We start from the raw sequence: 20,557 nt of genomic DNA on the forward strand, positions 1-20,557 counted from the left end.
AATGGGGGAATGTTAAGACTGAAGCTCTGTTAAACTCCATTTTGTCTTGTGTCATACAACACTAACTATGAACTTTAGCCCAATTCTGTTTTCTCACCTTAGATGAGGATTTATCTGAGGCCTCCTTCCCATGGACGGATTTCCATCGCGTATTTCGCGGTGGAAATCCGCTGCGTTGCCCGCAGCTATTAGATTCTATTGAACCTAATAGCTCAATGCTCATGGTGCGGAATGCCATCGCGGAATTCCACACCGTGAAATCACCCATCCTCACCCACGGCATGCTCTATTTGCCGCGGGTGTACGCGCGGACGGCTTCCATTGCAGTCAATGGAAGCCGTCCGTTCACGCTATCTTCCGCTGTAGCACAGTGGAAGATAGCGTGAAATCGCCTCTCCGCCTACCGCCGCCGCGTCATATGACACGGCCGGCCGCATCATGTGACGCGGTGGGCGTGTCATGTGACGTGGCCGGCGTGTCACATGACGCTGCGGCGTGTTAAAAAAAACGCTAGTGGGCAGAAGCCCTGAACGTGAAGTCTTTCTCTCTCTTCCATCTTCAGCAACATACGATGTTATGGTACCCTCATGCACCTCTGTGGTAGCAAACCCTCAGATGGAAGATGGGTGCTCCTCAGCAGACAAGATGGATCTCTCTTGCTGGAACCCAATCACTCATATTTATAGATTCATCCACACCATGTCACATGACAGACTGGTACATTTACATACAGACCAGAACTTTATTTGTTAACTCACTGCAGCTGTGCAGCACATAATGTAAATAACAAGACAAGCTTTGCACAGCGCATCTACAGAAGACAATACATGTGTGACAGTTATGGAGGGGACCAGGATCACATTCTGGAGCGGCCCCTTCAGCGCAGGCGCGTCTAATCCAGGGAGAAGGCGGCTTCGGTCGGCGCCATGGAGACAGGGACGCCAGCACCGGAGGGGGTAAGTGTATAACTTCTGTATGGCCAATATTTAATGCACGGTGTATATTACAAAGTGCATTAATATGGCCATACAGAAGTGTATAACCCCACTTGCTTTCGCGAGACAACCCCTTTAAGGATGGTTGAGAGGACGCATACAATACTATGCAAGTGCAGCACCCGAGCGAGACGCGCCAAAGTGGGGGAGACCACAGGGATTGCAAGATGGATGTCACAGGTGGCACTGCAATCTCTCCCAGCAATGGCAGCAAAGGTGTCCCACTCAGTGGCAGCACCGTGACACAAAATGAACACAATTTAAGTGTTAAGATGAACGGTGGTTTGTCACTTCATCCGGGACTATGGTAGTCAATCGCAGGAAATAACTTGACACGAGTCCTGGTAACTGTTTTGTTAGGAAACTGGAAGTGCACAGTTTACTTCAGTATTTTAAAATAGTTGAAAAATAGTACAATTCACAATTTCAGTTTTGCAAGATGATCACAGATCAAACAGTTATGCAGTACAGTTGAATCACTTGTAAGACACAATCCTCCTCTGCCGCGCCCTCTCTCTTTGGAACTTAAGAAATTACTCAGTATGACTTCTCACAGGCTTAGTTATCTGTTGGGCTACTGGAAGTAGATGATGCAAGTGTTGGAACTTAGAGCTAAGATGGCCGCTTTACTATTCTTAGCTTTGAATTCACCGGGTTTGTGTACCTCACTGTTTAGTGGAACGGTTGCAATCTCATTCCACACTGCTGGTAATCGTGAGTGGTAAATCCTGGCTTCCCTGAAGATAAACACTAGATTCAGCTGCTTGCACTGCACACCTCCTCCGACGACTCCCTCTGCAGACTACCTACTTATCACTGCCCTGACTCCTCCTTCACTTCTTGCCTCACTCCCGCACTTTCTCTCCTCTCCTCCCGCTCAGCAGAGAGGCTTCCTGTATAGTTTCCCGCTCTGAACTCTAGCTGCCACCCCTCTACCAATCAGTGAGGGCGTGATATACAGCCAATAAGCAACTGTTTGTCAAGCTTGTAGCTTAGGAGCGGAAGAAACAGGGTTTCTCTGACGTAAGGCACTTCCTATGCCTCCTGGAAGCAGGTGTGACAGGACAAACATCGTGTGGCTATTCTAGAGGACCCACTGGGCCACTATGCAAGTTTTAGGCAGTTGTGGAAAAAATGCGGCAAAGTAAGAAGTTTTTTTTTAAATAGGAGGAGCCTGACTTATTCCAAAATTATTTTGTAGCAGGACGAAGACCCCAAAGATACAGCCAATGTCATTAAGAACTATCCTCAGTATAAAGAAGGACAAGGGGAATGGAAGTGATGATTTGACCCCAGAGAGCTCTGATCTCACATCATCCATTCTGTCTGTGATTACATGAAGAGCCAGAAGGATTGGATCCTGCCAAAATCCACAGGAGATCTGTGCTTAGTTCTCCAGAATGTATGGAACAAACTCCCTGCTGAGTTCCTTCAAAAACTGAGTGCAAGTGTCCCTAGAAGAACTGATGCTGTTTTAAAGACAAAAGGTGGTCATACCGATATAGATGGGATTTACATTTCTCATTTGTTCATTCGCTTTGCATTTTTGTTAAATAACAAAAAAAAATTATTAACACTTCAATGTTTTTAAAATATTCTTACTTTGCAGCATTTTTTCCACACTTACCTAACCTTTACATAGTAATAATAATCTTTATTTGTATAGCGCCAACATATTCTGCAGCGTTTACATAAACATAATACAGAAAGACAAAAGTTACAGAACTACGGTTACATAGTAATCAGATGTTGGAAACAATAAGGGTAAGGGTCCTGCTCCAACGAGCTTACGAATAGTGGGGTGATACAGAAGGTAAAGGGGCTGGAGATGTGCACGGTATGGCGAGGTGGAGAGTGAGGGATTCTATACACAAAGACAATGGTCAGACATTTGGCCGTGTGATGGCAGAATAGGTATGACTGCAAGGGCAGTTGATGGTGGCTGGCAAGGATTGCAGTCAGTAGGTCAGGGAGCATGTTATCAGGTGGCGTACAGAGGGGTTTGTTTAGGGAATGCGGTATGCCTCCCTGAAGAGGTGCATTTTTAGAGTACGCCTGAAGTTCTGTGAGTCCTGGATTGCCCGAATAGCCTTTGGTAGTGCATTCCAGAGGACTGGTGCTGCTCTGGAGAAGTCTTTGAGGCAGGAATAAGAAGTTCAAATTAGAGGGGCATGCAGTCTAGCTTCGTTAGCAGAGTGTAGAGCCCGGGCTGGGTGATGGATTGAGATGAGGGAGGCAATATAGGGTGGCGGTGCACTGTGGAGGGCTTTATGGATGAAGGTAGCGAGTTTAAATTGAGTTATTTAACGGGCAGCCAGTGCAGTGACGGGAACAGGACCGAGGCGTCTGAGTAGCGGCTGGACAGGAAAATGAGCTTGGCTGACACATTCAGGATGGATTGGAGAGGGTAGAGTCTGGTGCAGGGAAGGCCGATCAGCAACGAGTTGCAATAATCGATTCGAGAGTGGATGAGGGCAACAATAAGCGTTTTTAGCGTGTCTGCGGTGAAAAAGGAGTGGATTCTTGCGATATTCTTGAGGTGCAGCTGACATGTTTGGGCAAGAGATTGGATGTAGGGGGTAAAGGAGAGATCGGAGACAAATATGACCCCAAGGCAGCGGGCATGCTACCTGGGAGTTATGGTGGCGCCACACACTGAGATAGAGATGTCAGGATTAGGTCGGTTAGCGGAGGGTGGAAATACCAGTAGGTCAGTTTTAGAGAGGTTTAGTTTTAGGTAGAGAGAGGACATAGTGTTAGAGTCAACGGACAGACAGTCGGTGATGTTTTGGAGGAAAGGTGCAGAGATGTCCCGAGAAGAGGTATATAGCTGGGTGTTGTCAGCGTAGAGGTGATATTGGATGCCCAAACTCCTGATGGTCTGTCCAATAGGGGCTGTGTAGATGGAGAAAAAGAGGGGGCCGAGGACCGAGCCCTGGGGGACCCCAACAGCAAGGGGAAGAAGAGGGGAGGTGGAGCCAGCAAAGGAGACGCTGAATGAGTGGTCAGATAGGTAGGAGGAAAGGCAGGGGAGAGCAGTGTCCTTAAGGTTGATGGAGCGAAGCATACTGAGGAGGAGTTTGTGGTCAATAGTGTCAAATGCTGCACAGAGGTAGAGGAGGATCATTAGGGAGTAATCGCCCCTCGATTTGGCTGTTAGGAGGACGTTTGATACCCTTGTAAGGGCAGTTTCTGTCGTGTGTTGGGGTCAGAAGCCAGACTGTAGGGGGTCTAGGAGAGAGTTCTCTGATAGATAGCTTACAAGGAGGGAGTAAACTAGGCATTCTAGTAGTTTGGAGATGAAGGGGATATTACAGATAGGTCGGTAGTTGGCAGCGTCAGTCGTATTGAGAGTCGGCTTCTTTAGCAGTGGGGATATAATGGCGTGCTTGAAAAAAGAGGGAAAGATGCCAGAGGTCAGAGAGAGGATGAATATAGTGGTGAGATGGGAGATGACCACTGGGGAGAGGGATCGGAGGCGGTGTGAGGGGAGAGGGTCCCTAGCACAGGTGGTGGGGCAAACAGAGGAAAGCAATTTGGAGACTTCGTCCTCTGCCGTTGGTCTGAGTACAGACAGTGAGAAGGAGCCAGATGCCGTGCTGACAAGACTAGGGTCAGAGCTTGTCTGGGAGTTGGAAGTTATTTCCTGACGGATGTCATCAATTTTTTTTTTGAAGTAGGCAGCCAGCTCTTCAGCACTGAGATCTGTCACCGGGGGCTGCGGTTTAGGACTGAGAAGGGAGTGAAAAGTATCAAAGAGCCGTTTAGGGTTGTGCGATAGTGAGGAGACGAGAGGGGTGAAGTAGACTTGTTTGGCATGGTGGAGGGCGAGGTTGTAGGTTCTGAGCATGAATTTATAGTGGAGAAAGTCCGCGGACATTTGCGACTTCCTCCACAGCCGTTCAGCACTTCTAGAGCACCGCCGGATGAAATGTGTTTGAAGCGTGAGCCAGGGTTGCCGCATTCTACATCGGATAGCTTTGGTCCTTCAACAGCTTCTATGGAAAGGACAGAAAATCTACTTTAACTTACCTTGGGACAAAAGAGAATGGTGCTGTAGTAGATAATGCATCCTCCTCCACGCTACCTGAAGACTTGTGAGGTAGCACCCCTGCCAGTAGTGGAGCTACTTCGGAAGGCAGTCACATGACTGTGTGAGCCTTATGATGATTCCACATATCACTTTTTCAAGTAGCAACCTGCACCCATTAGCTCTTCCATAGGTGGCTGTCTCCCTGAAGAACAAATATAATATCTACTGACAATGTTCAGTAGTTTGGGAGAGAGTTTGTGCCGTTCTGTGGTGAAGATCCACTAAACTTGTTGCTCTCCTTGATAACACATCTGTATGTGAAGCCGCTTGGAAAGCCTTGCTTAGACAGCCTTCACCAGAAGGGAAGCCCCAGGAACTCAGCAGTGATTACGTGCACATGCATTCAGTCACTTTTCTGGTGGCATTTAGATTGTAGACACTTGTAACATCAACTTTTGGTAGATATCTGTCTCCTAATGAGAAAACATCATTACGTGGGGTCGTGGTTGTGGTGCCACAGTATTCTTTGTTGTGTAGACCCGGCCTTATAGGTTTTGGTTATCCTTGTGTATTTTTTGCAGAGCTTTTCACTTATCGGATTAAACAGAAACTCGTTCTGTCCCACTTAGTCACTTATACATAGTTACATAGTATGCAAGGATGAAAAAAGACATATGTCCATCCAGTTCAGCCTATTGCCCGCCCAATGTTGAACCAGAGGAAGGAAAAAAACCCCAATGAGGTAGAAGCCAATTTCCCCAGTTTAAGAGAAAAAATTCCTTCACGACTTCAGAAACCTCTTGTACTCTTTTATTTAATTTGCCATCACGACATCCTCAGGAGAGAGTTCCATAGTCTTACTGCTCTTACAGTAAAGAACCCCCATGTTAATGTAGCAACTTTCTTTCCTCTAGACATTTAGGGCGCCCCCTTGTTACAGTTTTGGGTATAATAGATGATGGGAGAGATTTCTGTATTGTCCCCTGGTATAGCTATACATAGTTATTAGAGTACCCTCTTGTTACACTCCTGGGTATAAATAATGATGGAAAGAGATCACCCATGATGCTATTTGCCTTGGCAGCAGCTGCCTGACACTGGTTGCTCCAGTTAAGCTTACAGTTAACTAAAACCTCCAAATCCTTTTCCATGTCAGTGTTACCAATGTTTTCCCATTTAGTGTGTAATGGTGACATGTATTTCTTCTGCCCATGTGCAGAACCTTACATTTATCAGGATGTAACCTCATTTTACTTTTCTGCCCCAACCTATCCAGACCCTCTTGCAATCTCATTGCGTCCTCTCTTATGTTAATTTATGCACATAGTTTTGTACAGCAAATTTGAAAGACTGAATGGTTGTCTATTGAATGAGCCAACATTGTATCTGCTGTATAAACAGGCTGCACGAGAGCCAATGAGCTACCGATGAGGTCACTCGCTCGTTCAAATCATAATCGGCTCGTCTAAAAGGACCCTCAGAAATGAAGACCCAAAATGCCAGGTTCACTTTGAAGCAATTCTGCATTTATTTATGAAAGCACATTAGGTCAAACACAGAATACCCTGCTTCACGGTACAGATTTCATTAAACAAGCTGGTGGGAATTGAACAGAATAACCAAAGAATACAGAAATGGACTGAGTAGGCCTGAGTATAGAAGGAATGCATGAGAAGAAGCTTCAGTACTGAGAAATATAAGCTAAGGGATAACTACAAGGCTGAGTATCCCACTATGACTGAGAGCTAGAAACCATCCATCCTGTATTACAGAAGCCCCCACAAATGGACTCAATGTAACCAACACACAACACAAAAGTTTTGTCCATATGTCTCGTTGCATGAAATGGACTTTGTTTTAGGATTTGTGGTTTCTAGGCATCTCCATTGTCTGGCAAGTGATTGCATGCTGTCAGTTAGTGTAGTATGAATTACATTGTATGTTCAGATACGGTACTTACTAGTTCTAGAAAAGCAGATAAAGGCAGATACTAATACTTCAATCACAATGATGGCAAATGTATCTTGTACTAAGAGTCTCAGCCCTAACACAGAGCACTGAAATAAAGGGAGTTGTTTAGCTAATTATGTCTTAATGACTCTTGACTGGGATATCAAAGGGACACTTGTAAAAAAAATTTAAAAAAGTAAGATAAATTAAAATGTTAAAAAATATCAATGTTTTCTTTGACAAATCAAAGCAATATTGATCTCAAGAAAATGCTAAATTTGATATCATAACTGTTCTAAACTAAAAAGAAAGTTTAAAAAATTGCCCATTTTGATGGCTTGGTGTCGCATTGTAAACACGCAACTTTATATGACTTATGTAGACTCCAGGCAGTAGTGCAGAAGTATGCGGAGGACTACTTGAAGAAGGAAAATTCTTGAACTTCATATATGACTATAGTTAAGCCCAATATCCCACTTTACCAATGTCATACTCATGTACAGTACGTCCGTGAAGATCAGCTATAGGCCATAGAGTCCGGTGATGATCACTGTTGAATTTATGGCCTTTTTACACAAGCAATAATTGGACCTAAACATTTTTCCGTCCGATCATCAGGCCATGTCAAAAGGACAACGGTCAGCCGACAAATGACTCAGTTGATCGTTGGCAAAGAAATGTTCACTAATTAGCCGTACAGCCACTCATGTGATTGGGAAGATGTGCAGTGGGCCTGCAGAGACGAATACTTGTAGTTCCAGTTGTTCTCGGAATGTGTAAATAGTAAGTAAATGAGCAAATAGTCGTCACATCTGACTGAGATTTTGATTTGTGTAAAAGGACCCTAAAAAATAAGACGTTCGCTGAGATATTTCCTTGCTTGGCCGTACATTGCCGATGTTTTGTAAGGTGGACAAGATTGTGCTGACCACCAGCTCAGCACTGTAGGGGTCCCAAAGACCAACATCTGCTTTCTGGACCCCTGTGAGTATGACAATGGGAAATATTTTGTCATTTTTATATCAATAGCTACATGTATGAGCATTTATATCTTCAGGTTTTCAAGCCAGAGAAATTGTGTAGAAGATATTTTATTTCCATTTAAGTGTAAGTATCACTTTAAAGGCACCTTCATTACATCTGACTAACATATGCGGGTTATCAATGTGTCTGTACGTGGTTGATGTTGGCTCTATCTATCCGCCTCTAGGATGTCTTCCACATCCGTTTACTGACCCTTAAACCAAAGAGTCAAATGAAAATCGATTGCTTTAGAATATGGTATGAAGAGTTACTACCTCACTTTAGCAACCAGTAGTTTGTGTGGGCAGACAAATGGCGTATATTGTGTCTCCCGATACATATTAAAAACCCACAGATTTATAAACACCCATCAGTTTGAGAAATCAGGGCCCTGCCCTTGTGTAGTAGTAATAATAGTAGTAGTAGCATATACGGGGTTAACCCTCCCGTGTAAAAGGCTTATACAGTGCATGTAGAAATTCTGCGTTTTGGTGGCCATTCCAGCAGCATAGGGTTATTTTTTTATAATAAACAATAAAAATAAGAAAACACGTATCCCTTTCTGATTTATTTCTTTCATAACTGCTTAAAGCATGAAATATATATATTTATATAATTATATTTATATACCAGTATTTTTTAGTCTTGTAAAAGATTATGTACAAAAATCAGCAGACCCCCAACCAGCGAGGACTGTCCTTCCGACCAAAACATTCTGCACAATACAAGAAAAAACAAACATAAAAAAGCAAATTCCTGTGTGCTTCCGGCGAGCGGCGAACGTCTCTCAGGCTCGGTTTAAAAGCGTTGACCTATGTTGAAAAAAAACAGAGAAAATATGAGAACAATTCTACCAGAGAATAACAATTAAAATCTTTATTTATATAATGCTTACATATTACACAGCACTTACTAGACAGGGGAGAACAGAAACAGAAGCATGGTCACATGAAGTAATCAATTGATGGAGGCAGTAGGGGTGGGGGCTCCAACGAACTTACATACTACAGATAATTGGGTGATACAGAGGGTAAAGGGGCTGGAGCTGCGCACGGTATGGCGAGGTGGAGAATGAGGGATGCTATACACAGACAATGGTCCGAAATAAGTCGTATGGTGGCTGAATCGGTGTGACTGCAGAGGGCGGTTGATTGTGGCTAGCAGGGATTGCAGTCAGTAGGTCAGGGAGCATGTTATCAGGCGGAGTACAGAGGGGTTTGGTTTAGGGGATATGGTATGCCTCCCTGAAGAGGTGTGTTATTAGAGCACGCCTGAAGTTTTGTGTGTCAGGGATTGCTCGGATAGTTTTGGGTAGCGAGTTCCAGAGGACTGGTGCTGCTCTGGAGAAGTCTTGGAGGCGGGAATGAGAGGTATGAGTTAAAGGGGCGCTTAATCTGAAAACTAACAACTGTACAGTAAAACCCACGTAAAGAAAGACCCTGATATAAGCCCCATTTACAGGCAATGGTTGTTTGAATAGACAAACAAATTAACAACTTTTTTGCTTTCAAATGTTGAGTGTGTAAACTTAAATGTAATTGATTGAAATCCTCGCCATTTCCCTCATTAGCTATGTAAATGCTGTATATGTTCCCTCAGGTAGGCGTGTGCTTATGCAAAAAATCTTTGGCCAGGAGGTTTTTAATTAGTGTGAAGAAAAAGCCACTGTCTATTGCATCATGAGTCATTGTGTTTAGCAGGACAAACAATCACCCTCCCCTCACGTTGTTTGAAAGACTGAACGAATGCCATTTAAACCTAAGGACAAGTGAACGAACTAACGACTATATGCCAGCTGAAACTCAGCGATAAATGACAAGTAAATGAATAGTGTACGACCGCTTCTCGTTTACATGTAACGATTATCGCTCAAATGAACGAATTTTGAGTGATAATTGTTGTGTGTAAATGAGAATATAATGAAAAGTTCATCAAGAACAATGAATACCCATGAAGCACCGCTCTCTTCTCACCTAAGAACATCAAAGTCTCTACCAAACTTTCTTCCAAGTCCAAGACAAACTATGTTTCCTAACGCCACTTTTAGACGAGCCGATTCTAACTTGAGCGAGCGAACAGCTGGTGACGTCACTGCCAACTGGTTCACACTCGTGCAGCCCGATTAGACTGGCAGATCATCCTTGAGAATCGCTCACTTCTTGTTCAGTGTTTCCCATTCCCATGTGAGCAGGAAGTGTTTAAATGCATCAAAAAGCCAAAGCGCCAACGATGATTTTTAGTCCTGCTTAAACTGAACGCCGAACAAGAAGTAAACAAATCTCATTCATTGTTGGCTGCATTTACACCAAACAATTATCATTTACTTTTGTGTTACATCTAAAGGCACCTTAAGGGTGCCTACCCACTTGCGATTTTTTTTCCTGTGATGTTTTGTGTTTTTTCTCAAGAGCAATTAGTATAGAATGTGTTCTTGTCCATCTGGGTTTTTTTTTTCTGCTTCGTGGGGTTTTTTCACATAGGAACTGTCAGTTGCATATGTCTCCTTATTTTTCTCTTAATGCACCCATGATTGTCAATGGAGGGCTGCAAAAAACGCGCGAAAACGCCGCGTTTTTCACGCGCAAAAATCAGCAACGCAAGTGGGTTGGCGCCCTAAGGGTGGACTCCCACGAATGCAGAGAATAGAACCCATTGTTTTCAATGGGTTAATGCTCATTTTAGTTTTTGCGAACGCATTTCACACATGCAAAAAAATCTCGGCATCACTCTGTCTTTACCAAAGGCACCATAGGAGTCTATGGGGGGTGCACAAAGGTTCACCTGATAGCCATGTAATTGTGTAATACACTGTACAATTTTGTGGGAAATCAAAAACACTGGGACTACTTGAGCTGCACAGCATTTTAAATCACAGTGTGACTAATATGGACAGTCCCCGGCAGCACCAAAATACTGTAAAATGCGCAGATATGCATGCGATACTGCAACCTAAACTAAACAAGATATTGCTCTGTCACGTGTGTTTTTGCACGAAGGCAAAAATGAGGACTGTACCTGAGAGTCTTCCAGCTGTCCTTCTCCATGTGATTTTCTGGACCCTCATTTTCAAAGGAAGCCACAAAAAGAGCTGCAATAAGGTAAAGAATCTGTTTTACCAGGCAGTCAGACATAATGCACTTAGAGACGGATTAGGCAGACATCTCTTTTCAGATATTCCTGAAGTCCCAGGTTCACCTTTTCCCATCTCAACATGTTAAAATGTAGTCTAAAGACTTAATATGTCCATTGTTTGGGCACACATACCTTCTTCTGTGTAGATTGGAGAAGTTAGAAGGTAGGTTTGAATCCTCTTATCCTTTTCAAATGGACTTTCTACCTGTTTCCAGGTTAGGAAATCATGAATTTGTCTGGAAATCTCCATAAACTTCTGCAAAAATAAAAACACATAGAACGTATATATAAGGATGATTTCACACACCAGAACATTCTTCAATCTGCTGCGCAATATTCTACTGCATGGAAACATCTGTAGCAAAGTCTTCACGTCTAATAAGTGGATTTTAACTAGAGATGAGCGAACGCGTTCGTCCGAGCTTGATATTCGTGCGAATATTAGGGTGTTCGGGATGTTCGTTATTCGTGACGAACACCATGCGGTGTTCTGGTTACTTTCACTTCCTTCCCTGAGACGTTAGCGCGCTTTTCTGGCCAATTGAAAGACAGGGAAGGCATTACAACTTCCCCCTGCAACGTTTAAGCCCTATACCACCCCCCTGCTGTGAGTGGCTGGCGAGATCAGGTGTTCGCCTAATATAAAAGTCGGCCCCTCCCGCGGCTCGCCTCAGATGCGGTGTGAGTTAGATGAGGGACAGTGCTGTTTGTACCGGAGCTGCTGTAGGGAAAGAATTGGTAGTTAGTGTAGGCTTCAAGACCCCCCAAAGGTCCTTATTAGGGCCACTGATAGCTGTGTGTTGGCTGCTGTTAGCAGTGGGATTTTTTTTTTTTTCTCAAAATCGCCTCTGCAGACCGTTGCACCTGGCATTAGGGACAGAAGTGCTGCATAGGCAGGGAGAGTGTTAGGAGTGAGTGTAGCCTTCAAGAACCTCAACGGTCCTTTCTAGGGCCATATTTATCCGTGTGCAGTACTGTCCAGGCTGCTGTTGGCTGTGCTGCATTTTTTTTGGGCTTCTCAAAATCGCCTCTGCAGAGCATTGCACCCTCCATTGATACTGCAGGGAAAGAATTGTATAGGCAGGGCCACAACACAGTTATTATTCATAGAATATACGCAGTGCTGCCTGTTGGTGGGAAAAAACTGAAAACAAATCTATTTGTCCAGCCTGTGTCCGTCCTTACGCCTGTGTAGACGTGTGAGCTGCGTGAAAAACATTGCTAAATCATACGCAGCCAGCTACGCTTTACTGCTGGGTTCGCCATTTGCTTTCCTTAATTGGGAAAAAAAAATACCTGCTCTCCAAGAGTTATAATAACTCTGCTACCCTCACGTTCTGTGACACATAAGCAGGGACACAGCGCAGTTATTAAACTTCGCAGGTTCATAGAATATACGCAGTGCTGCCTGTTGGTGGGAAAAAACTGAAAACAAATCTATTTGTCCAGCCTGTGTCCGTCCTTACGCCTGTGTAGACGTGTGAGCTGCGTGAAAAACATTGCTAAATCATACGCAGCCAGCTACGCTTTACTGCTGGGTTCGCCATTTGCTTTCCTTAATTGGGAAAAAAAAATACCTGCTCTCCAAGAGTTATAATAACTCTGCTACCCTCACGTTCTGTGACACATAAGCAGGGACACAGCGCAGTTATTAAACTTCGCAGGTTCATTGAATATACGCAGTGCTGCCTGTTGGTGGGAAAAAACTGAAAACAAATCTATTTGTCCAGCCTGTGTCCGTCCTTACGCCTGTGTAGACGTGTGAGCTGCGTGAAAAACATTGCTAAATCATACGCAGCCAGCTACGCTTTACTGCTGGGTTCGCCATTTGCTTTCCTTAATTGGGAAAAAAAAATACCTGCTCTCCAAGAGTTATAATAACTCTGCTACCCTCACGTTCTGTGACACATAAGCAGGGACACAGCGCAGTTATTAAACTTCGCAGGTTCATTGAATATACGCAGTGCTGCCTGTTGGTGGGAAAAAACTGAAAACAAATCTATTTGTCCAGCCTGTGTCCGTCCTTACGCCTGTGTAGACGTGTGAGCTGCGTGAAAAACATTGCTAAATCATACGCACCCAGCTACGCTTTACTGCTGGGTTCGCCATTTGCTTTCCTTAATTGGGAAAAAAAATACCTGCTCTCCAAGAGTTATAATAACTCTGCTACCCTCACGTTCTGTGACACATAAGCAGGGACACAGCGCAGTTATTAAACTTCGCAGGTTCATTGAATATACGCAGTGCTGCCTGTTGGTGGGAAAAAACTGAAAACAAATCTATTTGTCCAGCCTGTGTCCGTCCTTACGCCTGTGTAGACGTGTGAGCTGCGTGAAAAACATTGCTAAATCATACGCACCCAGCTACGCTTTACTGCTGGGTTCGCCATTTGCTTTCCTTAATTGGGAAAAAAAATACCTGCTCTCCAAGAGTTATAATAACTCTGCTACCCTCACGTTCTGTGACACATAAGCAGGGACACAGCACAGTTATTAAACTTAGATAATTCATTCACTAGAGGCAGTGGGGCCTTTCGTTTTCCAAAAAGGGCAAAAATTATATTTGGCCTGCAGTCTTGCGCCAATTTATTTCCTGCCTGGGAAATCTAATCACTGGTAATACAGCATGCTGAGGGGTAGGGGTAAGCCTAGAGGACGTGGACGTGGACGTGGCCGAGGACGCGGAGGGCCAAGTGAGGGTGTGGGCACAGGCCAAGCTCCTGATCCAGGTGTGTCGCAGCTGTCTGCTGCGCGATTAGGAGAGAGGCACGTTTCTGGCGTCCCCACATTCATCGCCCAATTAATGGGTCCACGCGGGAGACGGTTATTAGAAAATGAGCAGTGTGAGCAGGTCCTGTCCTGGATGGCAGAAAGTGCTTCGAGCAACCTATCGTCTACCCGCAGTTCTGCGCCGTCCACTGCTGCCAATCCGAATCCTCTGTCTGCTGCTCCTCCTTCCTCCCAGCCTCCTCAGTCCACTACAATGACACCTGCTCAGGAGCGGGAACACTCCCAGGAACTGTTCTCGGGCCCCTGCTTAGATTGGGCAGCAGCGGTTCCTCTCCCACCAGAGGAGTTTATCGTCACTGATGCCCAACCATTCGAAAGTTCCCGGGGTCCGGGGGAAGAGGCTGGGGACTTCCGCCAACTGTCTCAACAACTTTCTGTGGGTGAGGAGGACGATGACGATCAGACACAGTTGTCTTGCAGTGAGGTAGTAGTAAGGGCAGTAAGTCCCAGGGAGCAGCGCACAGAGGATTCGGAGGAAGAGCAGCAGGACGATGAGGTGACTGACCCCACCTGGTGTGCAACGCTTACTCAGGAGGACAGGTCTTCAGAGGGGGAGTCAAGGGCATCAGCAGGGCAGGTTGCAAGAGGCAGTGCGGTGGCCAGGGGTAGAGGCAGGGCCAGACCGAATAATCCACCAAGTGTTTCCCAAAGCGCCCCCTCGCGCCATGCCACCCTGCGTAGGCCGAGGTGCTCTAAGGTCTGGCAGTTTTTCACAGAGACGCCTGACGACCGACGAACAGTGGTGTGCAACCTTTGTCGCGCAAAGCTCAGCCGGGGAGCCAACACCAACAGCCTCACCACCACCACCATGCGCAGACATATGATGGCCAAGCACCCCGCAAGGTGGGACAAAGGCCGTTCACCGTCTCCGGTTTGCACCCCTGCCTCTCCCCCTGTGCCCCAACCTGCCACTGAGATGCAACCCCCCTCTCAGGACACAGGCACTACCGCCTCATGGCCTGCACCCACACCCTCATCTCCGCTGTCCTCGGCCCCATCCAGCAGTGTAGTTCAGCGCACCGTTCAGCCGTCGCTTGCGCAAGTGTTCGAGCGCAAGCGCAAGTACGCCGCCACGCACCCGCACGCTCAAACGTTAACCGTCCGCATCGCAAAATTCATCAGCCTTGAGATGCTGCCGTATAGGGTTGTGGAAACGGAGTCCTTCAAAAGTATCATGGAGGCGGCGGCCCCGCGCTACTCAGTTCCCAGTCGCCACTACTTTTCCCGATGTGCCGTCCCAGCCCTGCACGACCACGTCTCCCGCAACATTGTGCGCGCCCTCACCAACGCGGTTACTGCCACGGTCCACTTAACTACGGACACGTGGACAAGCACAGGCGGGCAGGGCCACTACATCTCCCTGACGGCACATTGGGTGAATTTAGTGGAGGCTGGGACAGAGTCAGAGCCTGGGACCGCTCACGTCCTACCCACCCCCAGAATTGCGGGCCCCAGCTCGGTGCTGGTATCTGCGGAGGTGTATGCTTCCTCCACTAAAGCACCCTCCTCCTCCTCCTCCTCCTCTGTCTCACAATCAAGATGTGTTAGCAGCAGCATGTCGCCAGCAGTCGGTGTCGCGCGGTGTGGCAGCACAGCGGTGGGCAAGCGTCAGCAGGCCGTGCTGAAACTACTCAGCTTAGGCGATAAGAGGCACACGGCCCACGAACTGCTGCAGGGTCTGACACAGCAGACCGACCGCTGGCTTGCGCCGCTGAGCCTCCAACCGGGCATGGTCGTGTGTGACAACGGCCGTAACCTGGTGGCGGCTCTGCAGCTTGGCAGCCTCACGCACGTGCCATGCCTGGCCCACGTCTTTAATTTGGTGGTTCAGCGGTTTCTGAAAAGCTACCCACGCTTGTCAGACCTGCTCGTAAAGGCGCGCCGGCTCTGCGCACATTTCCGCAAGTCCCACACGGACGCTGCCACCCTGCGCACCCTGCAACATCACTTTAAGCTGCCAGTGCACCGACTGCTGTGCGACGTGCCCACACGGTGGAACTCTACGCTCCACATGTTGGCCAGGCTCTATGAACAACGGAGAGCTATAGTCGAATACCAACTCCAACATGGGCGGCGCAGTGGGAGTCAGCCTCCTCAATTCCTTTCAGAAGAGTGGGCCTGGTTGGCAGACATCTGCCATGTCCTTGGTAATTTTGAGGAGTCTACCCAGGTGGTGAGCGGCGATGCTACAATCATTAGCGTCACCATTCCTCTGCTATGCATCTTGAGAAATTCCCTGCAAACCATAAAGGCAGCTGCTTTGCGCTCGGAAACGGGGGCGGGGGAAGACAGTATGCCGCTGGATAGTCAGGGCACCCTCCTGTCTATTTCTCAGCGCGTACAGGAGGAGGAGGAGGAGCATGAGGAGGATGAGGAGGAGGGGGAAGAGACAGCTTGGCCCGCTGCTGACGGTACACCGGCTGATTGCCTGTCATCCTTTCAGCGTGTATGGCCTGAGGAGGAGGAGGAGGAGGAGGAGGAGGATCCTGAAAGTGATCTTCCTAGTGAAGACAGCCATGTGTTGCGTACAGGTACCCTGGCACACATGGCTGACTTCATGTTAGGATGCCTTTCTCGTGACCCTCGCGTTGCACGCATTCTGGCCACGACGGATTACTGGGTGTACACACTGCTCGATCCACGGTATAAGGAGAACCTGCCCACTCTGATTCCCGAAGAGGAAAGGGGTTCGAGAGTGTTGCTATACCACAGGACCCTTGCGGACAAGCTGATGGTAAAATTCCCAGCCGACAGCGCTAGTGGCAGAAGGCGCAGTTCCGAGGGCCATGTTGCAGGGGATGTGCGTAGATCGAGCAGCATGTACATCCCAGGCAGTGCAACAGTCTTTAAGGGCCTGGCCAGCTTTATGGCTCCCCACCAAGACTGTGTCACCGCTCCCCAGTCACGGCTGAGTCGGCGGGAGCACTGCAAAAGGATGGTGAGGGAGTACGTAGCGGATCGCACGACCATCCTTGGTGACGCCTCTGCCCCCTACAACTACTGGGTGTCGAAGCTGGACACGTGGCCTGAACTAGCCCTGTATGCCCTTGAGGTGCTTGCTTGTCCTGCGGCTAGCGTGTTGTCGGAGAGGGTGTTTAGTGCGGCTGGGGGAATCATCACAGATAAGCGTAGCCGCTTGTCAACCGACAGTGCCGACAGGCTAACACTCATCAAGATGAACAAAGGCTGGATTTCCCCAGACTTCTGTTCTCCACCAGCGGACAGCAGCGATACGTAAGCAATACGTAGGCTGCACCCGCGGATGGAAGCTACGTTCTCTCTCACCATCCAAAACGGGGACATTTCTGCTTCATCAATCTGTGTCTAATATTCCTCCTCCTCCTCCTCCTGCTCCACCTCCTGAAACCTCACGTAATCACGCTGAACGGGCAATTTTTCTTAGGGCCACAAGGCTCACTCAAATAATTTTTCAGAACAATTTTTATAAGTTTCAATGCGCTTAAAAGCATTGGAACTTTAACTTGAACCAATTTTTCGTTACACTGGGCTGCCTCCAGGCCTAGTTACCACTTAAGCCACATTAACCAAAGCGATTAATGGGTTTCACCTGCCCTCTTGGCTGGCCATGGCCAATTTTTGGGATGTACATTAGTACTGTTGATACAGCAATTTGTGTGGGCCCTCGCCTACAGTGTAATCAAATTAATTTTTAGCCCACCTGCATTACAGCTGACGTTACCTCAGCTGTGTTGGGCAATGCAATGGGATATTTTTGTGTACCGCCGGTGGGTTCCAGGGAGCCACCCATGCTGTAGGTGCACACTGAGTTTTTAATACATCTGTACACTTCTAAAGAACCCGTCTGACCGGGGCATGCAGTGTGGGCCGAAGCCCACCTGTATTACGCACGACATTACTACCTCAGCTGTGTTGGGCAATGCAATGGGATATTTCTATGTACCGCCGGTGGCTTCCTGGCACCCACCCAGGCAGTGGGTCCACAGGGAGTTAAACCTACATGTGTCCACTTGTAAAGAATCCCAGTCTGACTGGGGCATGCAGTGTGGGCCGAAGCACACCTGTATTACGCACGACATTACTACCTCAGCTGTGTTGGGCAATGCAATGGGATATTTCTATGTACCGCCGGTGGCTTCCTGGCACCCACCCAGGCAGTGGGTCCACAGGGAGTTAAACCTACATGTGTCCACTTGTAAAGAATCCCAGTCTGACTGGGGCATGCAGTGTGGGCCGAAGCCCACCTGTATTACGCACGACATTACTACCTCAGCTGTGTTGGGCAATGCAATGGGATATTTTTGTGTACCGCCGGTGGGTTCCAGGGAGCCACCCATGCTGTGGGTCGACAGGGACTTCACAATAGGGAGTTGTACCTGCCTGTGTCTATGAATTAAAAAGCCCGGTCTGACTGGGGCATGCAGACACCTTGACAGAATGAATAGTGTGTGGCACATAGGTTCCCCATTGCTATGCCCACGTGTGCAGCTCCAGATGGCGGTGGCACAGGATTCTATTTCTCATTGCTTCTGTACAGCATTGTGGGCTATCGCTCCGCCACTTTTAAAGAGGGTCGCTGCCTAGCCGTGCCAACCTCTGCAGTGTATGCCTGCGGTCCCTCGTCATGGCAGACGCAATTCTAAATAGACATGAGCGTGGTGTGGCATGAGGGCAGCTGAAGGCTGCGCAGGGACACTTTGGTGTGCGCTGTGGGGGGGAGGGGGTGCGGTTGGGCAGCATGTAACTCAGGAGAAGTGGCAGTGGAGTGTCATGCAGGCAGTGATTGTGCTTTGTTGGAGGTAGTGTGGTGCTTAGCAAAGGTATGCCATGCTAATGAGCGCTTTTCAGAAGTAAAAGTTGTTGGGAGGGGGGGGGGGGGCCACTCTTGCCGCTATTGTGGCTTAATAGTGGGACCTGTGAACTTAGGATGCAGCCCAACATGTAGCCCCTCGCCTGCCCTATCCGTCACTGTGTCATTCCCATCACTTTCCTGAATTGCCCAGATTTTCACACATGAAAACCTTAGCGAGCATCGGCAAAATACAAAAATGTTCTGGTCGCCCATTGACTTCAATGGGGTTCGTTGTTCGAAACGAACCCTCGAGCATCACGGGAAGTTCGTTACGAATAACGAACACCCGAACATTTTGGTGTTCGCTCATCTCTAATTTTAACCCTTTCCAATCCACTGTCTGACGTCTGAAGACATTCTGATAGAATCTTGTGCAGCTCCAATGTCGGAAGACGTTCGGCAGGGTATTCTTCCTGTATATTACTGGCCGCGCTGTTGTCAGGGGCCTCTCCAGCATGTGCCATACCGCAGTACTGGCTCTAGCCAGCAGATGGCGCCATTGGAAAGAGAAACCCCCCCAGTAAACCCTGAATCCAAAATTGGATTGCAAAGGGTTAATGCAGATTTGAAAATGGCTGAATTACCTCACATACCTGGCAAGTTAAGATGTGTGGCCACCGTGGCGGGGTCTTCCCACAACTTAAAATTGCTCTACAACCACTTTGTAATTTCTGGTTGCAGCTGACCAGGACATGTGACTGCTGCAGCCAATCACTGACCACAACAGTGACCTTCTATACCCAGTGATTAGCTGTAACAGTCACAAGTCCTGCTACTGAACAAGCAACCAGGAAGGACGGAGTGATCATAAAGCAGTTTTAAGTTTCAAAGTACTTTTGTCTTTTTTTTGCACAAAAGCATTTACAAACAGCTTTTTCTATCTAACATAGTACTACATTATTCTTGCTGTACATCACAGGGATATCAAATAATGTCCAAGCCAAACTGGTCACTGCCCCTTACTTTAGTGTCCCAGAAACATTGATGGTAGCAACATAGCTAAAAGCCTTGGGTCAGGGCCGTGTCTACAATTGTGTAGCATCACCTCTTCTGGGAAGTAAGGAGACCAACTGCTGGAGTTTTGGGAGAGGAATGTTGTTCCTTTCTTGTCTGATGTAGGATTCTCTCTGCTCCACAGTCTCCATTCGTCTTTGCTGGATTTTTGGTTTCATAATGCTTCAAATGATTTGTATTGTTGAAAGGTCTGGCCTGCAGGCGGCCGGTTCACCCTGGACTTTTCTTCTGTGAAGCCATGCTGTTGTGATGGATGCAGTATGTGGTTTAGCATCATCTTGATGAAATGTACAAGGCCTTCCCTGATACAGATGATGCCTGGATGGAGCAGATGTTGTTCTATAACCTCTATATATTCTGCTTGGCATTGTTAGTGCCTTATAGGATCTATAAGCTGCCCATGTCACAGGCCCTAATGCACCCCATACCATCAGAGATGCAGGACTGTGCACTGATAACAAGCTGGATGGTCCCTCCCCTCTTAAGTCCGCAGGACACGGTGTCCGTTTTTTCCAAAAAGAATTTCAAATTTTGGTTCATCTGAGCACAGTTTTCAATTTTGCCTCAGTCCATTTTAGATGAGCTTTGGCCCAGAGAAGACGTCAGCGTTTCTGGATTATGTTGATACAGGGATTTGTCTCTCTCTGATACAGCTATAATTTGCATTTGTGGATTGCACCGTGAACTGTTTTTACAGATAATGACTTCTGGAAGTATTCCTGAGCCCATGAAGTGATTTACATTATAGAATCCTGCCTGTTTTTAATGCAGTGCCGCCTGAGGCCCGCAG

At 47.1% G+C, this 20,557-nt stretch overlaps 1 protein-coding gene across 1 annotated transcript in view; it reads right to left on the minus strand.

The window, feature by feature from the left end:
- Positions 1-6,532: 6,532 nt before the first annotated feature.
- Positions 6,533-20,557, minus strand: part of RASGEF1A (RasGEF domain family member 1A) — a 50,955-nt gene continuing 36,930 nt past the window's right edge. The window contains exons 11-13 of the mRNA XM_066600404.1: positions 11,266-11,389; positions 11,017-11,089; positions 6,533-8,813 (exon numbers count right to left, since the gene is read on the minus strand). Coding sequence (XP_066456501.1) covers positions 8,789-8,813; positions 11,017-11,089; positions 11,266-11,389 — 222 coding nt within the window. The 3' untranslated portion in view covers positions 6,533-8,788. The remainder of the gene's footprint in view (positions 8,814-11,016; positions 11,090-11,265; positions 11,390-20,557) is intronic.

This window comes from Eleutherodactylus coqui, chromosome 4, assembly GCF_035609145.1.
Source record: "Eleutherodactylus coqui strain aEleCoq1 chromosome 4, aEleCoq1.hap1, whole genome shotgun sequence".
Taxonomy (NCBI): Eukaryota; Metazoa; Chordata; class Amphibia; order Anura; family Eleutherodactylidae; genus Eleutherodactylus; species Eleutherodactylus coqui.